This window comes from Pholcus phalangioides, unplaced genomic scaffold (genome assembly GCF_987345545.1).
Source record: "Pholcus phalangioides strain wild (caught in Gottingen) unplaced genomic scaffold, Ppha-v1.0 ptg000017l_1, whole genome shotgun sequence".
Lineage (NCBI taxonomy): Eukaryota > Metazoa > Arthropoda > Arachnida > Araneae > Pholcidae > Pholcus > Pholcus phalangioides.
Genome location: NW_028301610.1, coordinates 15,574,700 through 15,588,837, shown reverse-complemented (window position 1 = coordinate 15,588,837; position 14,138 = coordinate 15,574,700). Strand labels below are relative to the sequence as shown.

The 14,138-nt window shown below is 37.6% G+C and overlaps 1 protein-coding gene across 1 annotated transcript in view; it reads right to left on the bottom strand.

Annotated features, from left to right (window-relative positions):
* The window catches only part of LOC149072439 (uncharacterized), a 28,913-nt gene extending 17,245 nt beyond the window's left edge, over window positions 1-11,668 (bottom strand). Inside the window, exons 1-5 of the mRNA XM_089247190.1 lie at window positions 11,538-11,668; window positions 8,229-8,802; window positions 7,761-8,069; window positions 6,482-7,112; window positions 5,143-5,304 (exon numbers count right to left, since the gene is read on the bottom strand). Of these exons, the coding sequence (XP_089103316.1) occupies window positions 5,143-5,304; window positions 6,482-7,112; window positions 7,761-8,069; window positions 8,229-8,802; window positions 11,538-11,540 (1,679 nt within the window). The 5' untranslated portion in view covers window positions 11,541-11,668. The remainder of the gene's footprint in view (window positions 1-5,142; window positions 5,305-6,481; window positions 7,113-7,760; window positions 8,070-8,228; window positions 8,803-11,537) is intronic.
* Window positions 11,669-14,138: the final 2,470 nt, after the last annotated feature.

Sequence of the window (14,138 nt, the reverse complement as noted above, 5' to 3'; positions counted from 1 at the left end):
ATATATATATATATAATTTTTCATTTCAAAAAAACCGAAAATGCGGGGCCCAGTGCGACCACACCTGTTGCACACCCCTAGGCTGTCTATATAAAAACACTGCATATGTTATACAGCTATGTACGGTAATAGTCTTGATAAAACAAATCGAACTATTCAACCAACAGGATAAAAGTAATAATTCTAACAGCCCAAGACATAGGCCCCAACAGTATTTAAATTTATACTTAACGAAACTCTTGTCTAAACAGAATACTATTCTGTACATTCTGTTATTCATCAGACACCAGCCGTGAAATCCGTGATGGATTTTGTAGAGTTTTTAATCCTATAGAGTTTTGTCAATGACTAGTCGGAGAGAGCTTCCAAGCCTAGATGATTAAATTGAGACCTACGGCAGCTTTTAGAGCAGGGTTTGCGCAAATGAAACTACTTTCAAAGATCGATTCCGATGTACGAATTGGATTGTGAGCCTCTACACTCTGTATATTTCAGAGTTCTACAGCTGTGTACGGTCATAGTAATACCATTAAACACGATTCTAATTATAGAGGGTAAATTCATTCTGCCAATCACGTCGCTTTTCGCTTAACAAAGTGACAATTACGAATAATGAATATGCACATTCTCTGATTTTCCGTTTCTAAACGGCGTATCATCTCGTGAAACAGTGGTAGATTTTTTTTGTTTTGCTGAATGTTCGTTATATAAACGTGGGGAGAAGTCATTGATTTTTCAGATGTTTTACTCGTTGGTATTGTACAGGGTGGGCAAAAAGTCCGTAGAAACTTTAAAAATTTATAAAAACCGAGAAAATAATCGAAATGAAAAACGGTTTGCAGGGTTAGGCATCGCTAGGTCACGGGAATTTTTTTAAGACGGGGAAAACAAACAACTCAAAAAAACAGCCGATAAGTGGTGCTGACGTACACAAGTCAAAGAAAATATACGCAAATAACGAACAGAATGCCTCCAAATCGTTTATTACAGCAGTATGTGTTCCACATGACCACCATCACAGGGGATAACACATTTCAGACGAGTCGCAAATCCAGCAACGGCAGAGTGCAGCAGGTCCACATACACGGTTTACAACGGGGAACGGGCTTTGGATTAGGAGCGCAAGTTCTTATAACCGTCTCATTTGCATATTTCCACCGAAGTCGCTCGTACCAGCGCCACCTATCGGCTATTTTTTTTCCTGTCTTAAAAAAAATTCCAAAAGAAAGTTTCCAATACCGTAAACTAGGGTTACTTTGATCCAGAAAGTGAACATTTTTTTATCGAAGGGTAGCCTTAAAAACATTTTAATTATGCTGATAACGAAATTTTTACTATTTTTGGGATATTTTTCTAAGACTAGATTTTTTTTCAAATAAAATTTCAATTTTGCCTGTATATAATAAATTATTGAAATTTGGGCTCAAGTAACCCGTGGGTTTGGATTACTTGAACCCAAGCTACATTTTCCATGAAATGAATAATTTTAATAGGTAATTGGCTAAATTAGGACCTAGGACATGGAAATAAAACACTTAGAGAGATTTTTAGCTGTATGAAATGCTTATGTAATTTGGCAGTAAATTTGAAAATACAGTAGAATCCGGACTATCTAGCCTAATGTGGTGGAAGGGCTGGCCGGATAACAGAAACGCCTGATATAGGCCGGAGTTCTATAAATGCTTCACACTTCCTACCCTCCCCCCATACCATCAAAAACACCATTTTAATACCAAAAACCGCTCCTATTCGTATTTTGGTACAGGTCAGTAGTTTATACATAAATGTAATGCACTTTATACAAACGTAATATGTATGTACTTTATACTTAAATGTATACATAATGTAAATACTTATTATGTTCTTTAAAAATTTATTACAGAAAAAGGGAAGTCCAAGAACATAAATATTGTTATGAAAATTATGTAGATGGTTCTTATATTTATCATTTATTACGTCATTTTTTTTGCCTGTAAATAGTCATTACCATATGTAAAAATGAAAATTAACGCATTCCCCTGTAAATCTCTTGAAATTGGTAACAAGCTTAGCGAAGTTTGACGACAGCTCCGATTATTTGGCGACGTCATGGCGCCAAGAGACCAGAATGGATAGTACGGAGGCCGGATAGTCGAGATTCTAGAGTGTACATAACAAATTCCAAGATGTTGAATGAAATATTTTAGCACCGGTATATATCTTTCTATAAATAGTCCTAAAATAAGGATAATAATGTTTTTATTTTATCTAAATGGCTGACAAAGAGGGGCCAACTCTTCTTCACTAGTAAACACGATTTGATGTCCAAGTTTGTTTAATATAAATCATTCTTCGATCTCCTTTTTGTAGTAGACCTACTTATTTTAAACTAGGCTGATGCGTCCTCCTGCGACATTTCCCTTCATCTTACAGCGTTTAAACATTCTTCTAATTTTTCAGCTATAAAATCCGCTCCCAGAAGACCTCTTGTAATTTCGGAGCATTTTTGGTTTCGGATCTGCAAATAAATGAACATGAACAGTATGGCTACACCATTTAATCCTCAGAAGGATCCCATCATCCACAGATGATGAGCGTAGTATCCTGCTTTCAATCATCCTATGATGATCTGAATTTTTTTTCTTTTTAACGTGGAGTTCTCATGACGTATAGATGGCGTACGCATATTTATTCGAGTTTTTTTAATCATTTCCCCGTTTTCTAACAAATTTGCTTGCATTATTTTGAGTCGTTGTACGTTTTTTGAGTAGTGGTAGATCGCCTGACTTCCACTAAACAATGTTTTGTCGGTGGTTGTGGGTTCAGTTCTTAATGGACTTTTTTCTGATTCCCGGTCCCATGTAATAGGGATTTAACGTATTTCACTTCCCGTTAGTGGACAGAAAAATTAGGCAAACTCTAATTTTATTCCAAACACCCATTTATTAATTTTTTGTCGAAAACCGAGAATTCATCATATTCAACTAAGATTATGTTTAATTTCAAGCTCATGTTGGTAAATATGATAAATCGTCAATCAATTATTCAATTAACTGAACATAACCATGGTCCAGGATGGTGAATTCGAATATTCGAATGGTAATGTTGGTTTTCAAAAAAGTTTCGGAAAATAACTGTTTCCTTGATATCTCTGGCTGAGAAAGAAGCTATCTCTCTAAAAATGTTGGTTTTGTTTGTTGACACGTGTGAAGAAAGCCAACATTATAAGACTGATAATGTTGTTATGAATGTTTTTATCTTCTTCACACTTATTTTTATTTAACTTTTATTGCAAAATATGTGTAGTCCACGTATCATGTGTACGGGGGAAAATAATTAATTGGTTTAATTAAGAGATGAAAGGTTATATATATTTTTCTATATTTATATCAGACTTTTCAACTTTATTTGGGAATTATGCATAATCGCCGGTAAAATTGAATAAATGTAGTGAAATTTAATCAAACTTTCTTTATCGAGACGATTTGTGATTATGCATAACCACTGATGGGACACTTTTACACACACACAGGAACATATACATCTTAACAGGAACCAATTACGACCGAAGCCAAACAGCGTATAAATGTGAAGTCGTATAAATGAGGCCGCACTGTATAGCGTAGCTCCTCATTAGCGGACACTCCCCGGTAGCGGACAAACTTTATGGTCCCATGGGTGTTTGTTATCTTCCTATACTGTAGCAGACCCAGGAGTGATTTGAAACATTCTTTTGTATTGCGTTCAAGTAACTCCCTAGGGGCCAAGTAACCATAGTTTACGGTATTAAATTTCAATACCGATGGACTTCACATAAAATCTCACTTGTGGATTGAAGTTAATTGAATTCAATTTTTTTCAGGTATTAACCCTTTAAGTGGTTTTGAAAATATCCCCCTATCCGCATTATAACTGCCATAGTGGAAATCACTGAACCCTCTGCAAAAAATTTTTTTCCGATTTTTTGTGTCTATGATAGTGTTCTCAATTCTCCAACTACCGGAATAGAAAAAAAAACAACAACCGAGGACTAGAAATACTCTAGATTTTTTATTATTTCTACTGCATGCCAGGCTTGTACAACCTTCGACCCGTGGGCCAAATGCTGCCTTCCCAGGTGTTCCATCCGGCCGCGAAAGGTACTCAATAAGGAAAGTAAGAATAGTCACAAAACGATACATATATGCCTGTAACGCTGACCATATTTCCTCAGGCAAAATATAGGAAATTGGGATCTCCGCTGGTTATTTAAGGGACACTACCAAAAAAATTTGCAAAGTGGAAAATGAAGTGCTAGTGCAAATCATAGAGGATTGAAATGTAATGTAAAACAAAATCGGGGCAACCAAAATTACGAAAAAGGGACGGGGGCACTTTAATAAATAAAAGTCGCGACGGTTGAAATTACAAGAAAGTACAGGACGTTTATATCAAAAATATTCGGGACAGCCAAGATTACGAGAAAAGTGCGGGGCATTTTTACAATAAAATGCCAGAACGGCCAAAATTACGGGAACAGTACGGGACATTTTTACGAAAAAATTAAGGGACTGCTAAAATTAGGAGAAAATTACGGGACATTTTATACAAAAAAATTCGGGGCAGCCAAAATTACGGGAAAATATGGGGATGTCCCGTGTAAGACGGGATCATATAGTCACTCAATATGAACCACTTTTTGACCTGCGAACGGTAGCGATATGACGTGGACTGAAAAGATTGTGCACCCCTTGTCGCATATTCCTATACTACCTCGCAGGGAAGAGAAAAAGTACCGTCCGTCTCCTTCTGTTATCATACTTGCAACAAAAGCTGACTCCGCCTATGGCAGTTGATCTGACAGGTTAGGGGTATGGAAAACATGTTTGCGGAAAAAACCTGCTTTATGGAGATATCCGTGCTCGGCATTGCCGAAATAACAGGGTATTAAGGAGGCGAGATATCTTGTAGTTGCTGAAATACAAGGCGTAAAGTTAGACGAGATATCTCGTCAATGCCGCTTTAAGTGTTGTAAGTGAAGATCTACAATTAAACAACACAGATTCGACGTTACGTCTTGAAACAATGAGAAAATTTATTACCTATGATGTAAAATTACATGATTGATGTCAGGATCAGAAATGACTAGTTACATATGATAGACCTACTGAAATGTTTGTTTACTTCGCGGAGTTTCCCGCGTAATCAGCCGCTTCCAAATACGGTATCAAAAAGTCGCAGTTCCTTCGATAAGGTGATTCTTTGTAAACTTTTTCGTTGCTCGTTGTCAAAGCTCTCATGATAGGTTGGTTTTTGCTGTATAAAGGCCAGTCGTCATCAGGATTCCTGAAAAAATACCAAATGATATTTTCATTGCTGTTCATCATACACCAGTAAAATATCATACTGATGATACAGGGTGGTTATAATTACACTGACACTACTCGGACCTATGTTGCACCTGTTCTGGTGGACGTATTTCGTTGAAACTTGGTATGTGGGTTATATGAGCCACGACGGGGAAAAGAAAACTGCAAGAAGAAAGTAGTTCAATTTTTTACCATTAGGTGAAAAAATGAAGTTTTTTATATTGCGGTTTTCTTCCCCCCCCCCCCCTAGTCCATATAACGAATCTACCAAGTTGCAATGCAATACGTCCACCAGAACGGGTGCTACATAGGTCTGAGTAGTTTCAGTTTAATGACACTACTCAGAACTGTGTTGTACTTTAACTGACACTACTCAGACCTATATAGCACCAGTTGTGATGGACGTATTTCGTTGCAACATACGTTACATGGACCAAGGGGGGAAAGAAAACTGCAATTAAAAAAAACGCACTTTCTCTTCTGGTGGTAAAAAATTGAACAATTTGTTTTTATTGCAGGTGAAAAAAACACACTTTTTAGTGCAGTTTTCTTTTCCCCGTGGTCTATATAACGTATCTACCAAGTTTTAACGAAATAAGCTCATCGGAACAGGCGCTACATAGGTCTGACTAGTATCAGTTTAATTACAACCACTCTGTACAGTGTGACCACGGAAAGATTGTCTCTTACCTTATATGACCTTCATGACGAAAAGAGAGGGTTCATTCTTCAGAAGGGAGAAAGGGAAGAAAAAGAAAATGATCATCCTCCAGGGTTGCTGCGCTGGAGTTCTTTTTCCCCCATTTCTCCCTATGGTGAATGAATCCACTGTTTCGTTTTTTGAAGGTCATACAAGGTAAGAGGCCATCTTCCTGTGGTCACACTATATGTGATAGACGTTTTTATTTTCTGAAATTCAATATATTCCGATATTTCGACAACTATAATGTAGTTTAAAGTATTGTTTTAAAATTTCTTATTGTATTATCGGTGAAAACTCAAAAAGGATTTAAATTTCTGTTCCACAAATTCGTACCATTGTGGAAAAATATAAAAATGCTGTAACGGACTTATATTATTTGTCCAGAAATCAATAAATATATCAGGCATTTAATAGCATTATCATGATGATTAATTTTTAAATTGTGACATACCCAGTTTTAGCGAAATCGGTCCATATTTTTATCATTTCTCTGCTTAAGGTAACTTCTGATTGCAAATACTGTTCTGGCTGTTGAATTGGAACCCCGAAAACGAATGGAATCTCGTCGTAATGAACAACGCCCATGATAGGTGCCCACCGGGAATTGCTGGGCCTATGCTCAAAAGAATAGAAAAATACTCTGTTGTCGTTCTCTTCGTATACATCTGCGAAATATATAGTTGGACATATGAGTACGAAATCTCCAGCTGCAGCGTATGTCTGATTTTTGATCTGATCATAATCATCGTCTTTGAGGCCAGCAAGATAGTGATCAACTATTTCGTCTGTCACCGGCATGGGTGCCATACCATTTCGGATGAGATTACTCGCGAATGACTTATTGAACACTGCGTGCTTTTCTCCGTAACATCCTAGTAGTTCACAATTGTCTGTAGATATCATATACGCTCCTTCATCTTTTACCACTCCAATCATAATGTCGATGTCTTTGAATCTGCCATTCCTTAAAGATTCAATAGGATTCATTCCAACTATTGGGTCTCCGAAAACGGGTAGAAATGTAGCTGTCGAATGGGGCAGAATGGCAGCGATCGCATCTGCCATGTCTTCGGCAGATATGTCTATAAGAAATAAAACGTTGATTGCGTGGTTGAATTAAACATTGAATCGTAATAATAAATATGTAATATGGATATGCACTATAGTATTACACACAGAGGTAATTTCTTACTTATTCGAGAACATGAGATGGAATCTCGTCAAAAAGTTTCGCGTTTATTCAAACAAGTGCCACACTCTCGTGTCAAGCCTGGCCCAATAGTCATTCGCAAATATTTGCTTCCAGCATTTTCCTTCTCCTAATGCAAAGAAGAAGCAGTGGCATAGACTGGCTACACATTGGCCCAGCTTGGCCCAATATACCTTGGCGAATATTTGCCAAGAACAGAACCGGTTTTTCCAGAACAATCTTTGTGTTGTGACTGTTGGCGTTCTCCGACCAATGTGTGGCCAGAAATATTAGAATATCGGGAAGGAAGGCGGTACCTTCGACTTAGGTTGGAAGCTGAAAGGTATTCGACCAGTTTTCCAATACCTTTCAGCCTCCAACATTTGGCGATCATTGCCAATGGTGGAGTGGCCCCCACTACTTACCCATGACCATCGTTGGAACGTATTGGGCCAGCCTTGACACGAGTGTGGCGATGCTTTATCAAAATAGAAAATTAGATCAATTCCAGCATTACGCTGTTTGGATTAAAACTACTCACAACGAAGACAATCGATAACCGTTTGAGGGCTGTTGCTAAGAGTGGTTTCTTCATCTGCACATCCAACATACATCGCCATTTTCTGCCCAATATCCAGATTCGTATCCTTGCCATCGAACAGACTGAAAGATGAACCACTCTCTAAGATAGCTCTTTTAAAGAGACCATCCGTCAGGTTTGATACACACAGATGTGAAACAGCAATCGCTCCAGCGCTTTGACCAAATATAGTTATTTCGTCTTTGTTACCATTGAATACTGCGATGTTCTCATTCACCCATTCCAGAGCAAGTAACATGTCGTACATTCCTATGGATTGTATAGTATATGAGAAAGAAATTCTTTAGTTTAATTATTTGATGATACAAATATTACATATCCCTTCATGAAATAGTGTTGCTTTTCATTGCGATTATACTGATTGAAGATACATCTAAAAACATTAAACAAATTATAAAATACTTTCACCTGAGTTTCCAGGAGCTTCTTCGGTGTCAGTGTACAAGAAACCAGGTGTACCTAGTCTGTAGTTGATGGTTACGACGATAACATTACCAAGGGATGCTAAAACTTTGCCATCAAATGTAGGTATATCCCTGCTAGTACCAAGATAGAAACCTCCACCGTGTATAAAAAACATGACAGCCAGCTGATTCTCGTCCTCTGATGACGGTACCCATATGTTCAAGTACAAACAATCTTCGTCTTGATATTCTGTCAGATTATAGTTCCAGGGATAAGGTGTTGGAGAATTTTGCGGACAAGCTGAAGGTAGCTCAGTAACAACTTTAGTCTCGCTCCATGGTGTTACTGGTAATGGCTTTCTAAACCTCAGGTCACCGAGAGGTTTTTCAGCGTATGGTATCCCCAGATAAGTGTCCACGTTTTGTCCTTCGAAAACTTGTCTGATGCCTCGCAGTTTGCCTGACATCGTGGTGACTTCTGGATCGTTCTGTGCAGCAGTCACCATCGATGCAATGCAGAAGATAAGAAGCCATTTTGTAAGTCTTTGAAGCTGCAGTAAAAATGAACTATTTTTGTGCTAAAATGATTCATAATTTGAACATATAAATTAAATATTTTGTTACTAAATAAAAGTAGAGACAGATCTTTTAAAACTGCATTTCGATTACAACATACTCTACTTACAAATTTTTTAACATACCTCTGACGCTGTCCAAATCAAAAACTATGCAGATTCTTTTAATATATCAATTCTTAATTAGTTATAGAATTATCACCATTAATGCTCACGTTTTTATAGTATAGTACATTCGGGTAATATGGAATACCAGGTTTTCTATGCCTTCAGGGGGTTTACAGAGAAAGGTGGTTTAAGTAAAAAGAAGTTTAGTTCTTCTTTTCACTGCTCCTCGAAGTGGAGCAGTGATAAACAACTAGAAAATGCCCCCTTGTTGTGCTATTAAGTCAGTGTCACTTGGTTGTCACCATCATCACGATTGCTATAGAAGATTTGTTTTTACACTTCCTGAAATTTACTCTTAAGGCCCGTTTACACGAGGCAAGCGCTTTAGTGGGCAACTTAATTTTAACTTACCGATTCTTCTTGAAAGTGTCCACACGTATAAGTGGCAAGTAGATGCTCATTGGATAATTTTTACGGAGGCGAGAGCAGTTAGCGCATGCGCGCTTCAGTCTACTCAAATCCACGGAGAGAGACAGACGCACAACGCGCGGGAGTATAATAGTAATAATTTTTTATTTATCTGGCATTCAGAGAGGTGCTTTTTTTAAAGCTCATAGCTTTCGTAACGATGGATGAAGTTGATCAGGTAGAACTTACGAATACTGTGATCACAGCCACATTATATGATATTTTTTTTAAAGAATATAAATTTATTCACTTAAATAAATTTATTCAATAAAAAAGGGGAAACTTTTTTCTCACTTGCACGAGAGCAACACACTGAGCAAGAAGTAGGTCACGCAAGGGAAACATTTCGCTTGTCCCCTTTTTTCGCCTCCGCACCCACGTAAGGGGGGCGAGAGATGACGCCGCAGGGGAAAAAAGAATACACAACATATTATAAACTTAGTAAGTCATCGAGAAGAAATATAAGATTTCTCAATTTCTCGCCCAAGTTGTAAATATCGATTATATGATATTTTAATCGAAGTTGAAGAGGAGATAAATTATATGAATTATGAAAGCCGAAAATACTGGAGAAGATTCTTGGCATTCGTAGGAAATTCTAAGGGTTAAAAATTAAATAATAAAAATTCATTAAACAAAAATTATTTCCAAATTTTCGAAATCATTATTATTTTTTAATTTAATCTATAAAGATGACATCTTAATGTTAAATATTTGATCATGTATTTTTACAACAGATGGCAGCAAATTCGTTCTGGACGAGAGAAATATCCGAAACCCCCCTCCAGTTTTTAATATATAAATCCTCCCCACCCGATAAATATTTTTGAATCTTCAATTTTTTTCCACTCCTGACATCACGTCGACAGAATATTCTATAGCTTTTTCCAACATCGAATAATTTTTAGCTTGTTTGTTAAGGTAATTTTCATTTCTATAGTTCAACAAACATTCATGGCGAAGATATTTTTCAACAAACTTGAAGGTTGTGTCCTCTGGCCACCTCACCATCCAATATTTCCGCGGAATTCTAGCGAAACTTCAGGAGACGACGGAGTATGAACAGGTTCACGCTTGAGATCAAAATAAACCCCTCCGTGAGAGAGCAAAATGACCCCTCCAGCGCGACAGGCCACGCCCACTGGCGCATGCGCATACGTCTACTTAACCGGAAAAAATAGAACCGTTCTTATCTGACTTACCAACTAAATCACTTCTGCACTTGTGCACTTGTCAACTAAAGCCGTGTAAACGGCCCTTATCGTCTGCATACATTGTATCGTACTTGGCAACTAAAAATTAAGTTACCAACTAAAGCGCTTGCGTCGTGTAAACGGGCCTTTAGGCAAGTTTTCAAAAATGTTTACTAAGTATTGGAAGTGCACCAAATATGTTGAAACTAAGCACAAATGTACATCACAAGTCCTGTATTTTATTCTGTGGTGCTCACATTTTCCACCTTGCTGTTCTTTTGTTCAGATCAGTCGGTAATTTTCAAAGATGATGTGTCGGGTAATGTGGAATATCATAAGTATCATCTTAATTAATCTAGGTTATCTCTTCGAAGATGGAAAGTTTAGTAAGATAGAAGAGAAAAGGTGTAGAAATGATGTATGCTCTATTCTCTGTTGTCCAACCTTAACTGTTTTGGAGAAAAGAAAGAAAATTGCATTTGTGACTCTTGTAAACAGAGTCTGACACCACCACCATCATCAACTATAGAAAAAACCTATGAAATTTTTATTTTTCATTGTCATAGACTCAGGTTCGTCACCAGAAATTTACTTCGGAGGGGGACCAAAGTGATAGAAAAATAAATATAAGCATGTTATTCTCCCTGTATACCAGTCATTTTCCAACTTTTCGGGGGGGGGGGCTGACCCCTTGGTACCCCCCTCTCGCTACGGCTTTGCATAGATTCATTAAATCTTGTTTTTGATCAATTCGATACCTTCATTTTGAGCCCCTATTTCATATAACCCCACGAAAATGGCCAATTCCACACTTGTCAATGCAAAGACAAGTAACCAAATTTTATAGAAATACAGGTTTCAGTTTTTTACCATGTTCCAAACTGAAATAATCGAAAAATAAAAATGCTATCTCATATTAACAGAATGTACTATGTATGAAATGATATATAAAATGTGTGTTTGACTTACCATTTTCACTTATCTCTGTTACCGAGCGGATTCTTTCAAGAATACCATGGAAATACTTCTCTTCCTATTACTGCGGGAAGACAAGTGTTGAGAGCGAGAACGCTTATCCCTGGTTTTATTGAAATGAAGTTGACTGATATATATATATATATATATAGGGCCGAAAGTTTTTCTCCATCAACTTCGAAAAAGCTGCACGAAAGTTTCAAGATGAAAAAAAAAAGGTGCATCTGAGCAAATAGCAGATATTTAGGCAGCTAATAAGAGCGAACCAAGTGCATGCCATTCAAAGTAAAAAGTAATGGATAAAGCTTCATTTGCATTATGATGTCTGATAATGAATGAAGTAGATCGTTTAATGCAGATTAGCCCAAACTTCTCGTTATTTTGCTGAAGTAACCGTAAAGAGATAGAAATAAAGATTATATATCACCTTGCCTTTCTTAGTGATCTAGAGAAAGTTTTATGCTTACAGTGATTCTGTACTGTCATTAATATAATTAATTTTGTTCCCCATATAACATATAAAAAGCCGAACTTTTTCAAATGAAATAAGCGTATTGATATATAAAATCACTATTTGTGAAACATGCGTTGTAGTCACCAGTACATTTACCCTCATAACGTTCCAATTACAACACTATAACAGACCGCTTTGTCATAGTATAAAAGAAACATTCATCGTTTGGGATGAGCAACGCTATATGCTTAACTCAACCCTTCCTCATCTATAAAGTGAGACCTTTCTTGGGACCCTACTTCCACGTGAGGAAGTTGAATTGGCAATTTCTAAGAAATTTGCACCGGAAATGTCACTGTCTAACTATTAGCAGTATTTCTCTCCCAATAAAAGCCAGTTTCCCTGAGATCCCGTACCTAAAATGAGTCCGGGAAAGCACCGCACATTTCCCAGGAACCCATACATTAGCAACATAGATCAAAATGATGAACGAAATGCTTTACCCATTTGCATCATAAACGGGAAGTTTCGCATATTTTTATTGTCCCTTAAAACCAAGTGCGGAATATTACGCCAATGGGTGACTGTTCCTTATAACCAAAAGCGGAATACCTTCGCTGATGCACCGATGGTCGCTTTGAGCCAAATGTGCAGGTAAAGAAAAATACTTTGAGGTTATACTTGACTGGTTTATACAAATTCAAATAAGTTCACATACTCTAGTTTTGCCCTGTTCATCGCCAAATTCCGCCAAAATCGATATTGTTACTGGTACGTAAAAACCAGTTTTGTTAGGCTAGGGCTACACTTATGTCCAGCTTGGTGGAATAGCTATTCGTAAATATTTGCTTTTAATGTTTTCCTTCCCCTGATACAAAGAAGCAGCAGCGGCATAGTCTGGCTACACGCTGGCCCAGCTTGTTTCAATGTTCCTTGCCGAATATTTGCTTCCAGAACACTCCAGAAAAATACTAATGCGTCAACGCGTGTTGTAACTGTTGCGTTTCTCGACCAATGTGTGACCAAAGGAATTGGAAAATCGGGAAGGAAGGCGGTTCTTTGACTTGGACTGGAGACTTGAAGGACTTGTTCGTTCTCTTCGACCAGCCCTCCAATACCTTCTAGCTTCCAACATTTGACGATCATTATCAGTCGGGGAGTGGTCACGTTATTCGCACGTGACAAACTTTGTAATGACTTTGTAATTTGACCAGGCTGGACAAGAGTGGGGCCTCGGCTTTATCGATGAATTTTTATATGATCAAGAGCAACACTTCCTTCTATAGGTGGTGTGGTCAGGATTGAGTTGAGCCAACACCACCTATAGATCTATTGAAGGACGTGTTGGTTTTTGAGCGCATCGGATTTATGAAGTAAATAGCTGATTTAGAACCGTGATGCGAATGGGTCAACAAACATATTGTAAAAGTTGTTATCGCTAGAGAAATGCAGTTTTTAAAGACTATATAATTGATAGTTATTAAGAAATTATACTTCAAAGTGGTTTTCCGACTGGAAAAGATCTTGGCAAATGAATAAAAGTGCAGTGGTATAATCGTAGCATTAATCGTCATTCTTTGGATTAAATTAGGGAGACCTACGATAGTTTATGGGGTTGGAAACTTCATTTATGATATGGTAGGTTGCGAGAGTTAGATGAAAAAAATCTATAATTTCCAGTTCACAGGAGTGGGTCCAGAGGGGGAGGGGCGATCATCCTTCCAAGAGCAGGATAATATGGGAAAAATTGATGCAAATGCAGGACGGTTTTATGAATCTTTACAATACGTCACCCCTGTGGTCCGCACTTGGCTACCAATAGAGCCATCTTTACACACGGGCTCACCCGGGGACGGTACGAGAGCCTTTTTATGACCTAGGGACCTCTGATGACCTTGCATAGGAATAAGAATCAATTTTGTTCCACTACATTACTTGGCCCATGGCGCAATGATGCTGTTAAGACATTAAGAGCTTAAACCATTTTGTCTATTTCAAAAATCCTTCAAATTTTAAACAGTCTCCTGAAGAGAGGAGAGTCAAGGTTTGCTATTGAAAAATTTTCGTTTAACCTGAATTTTCACTATGAAGGAGAATTTCAGGAAAATAATGATAATTACCAGACCCTGATTAACACATCA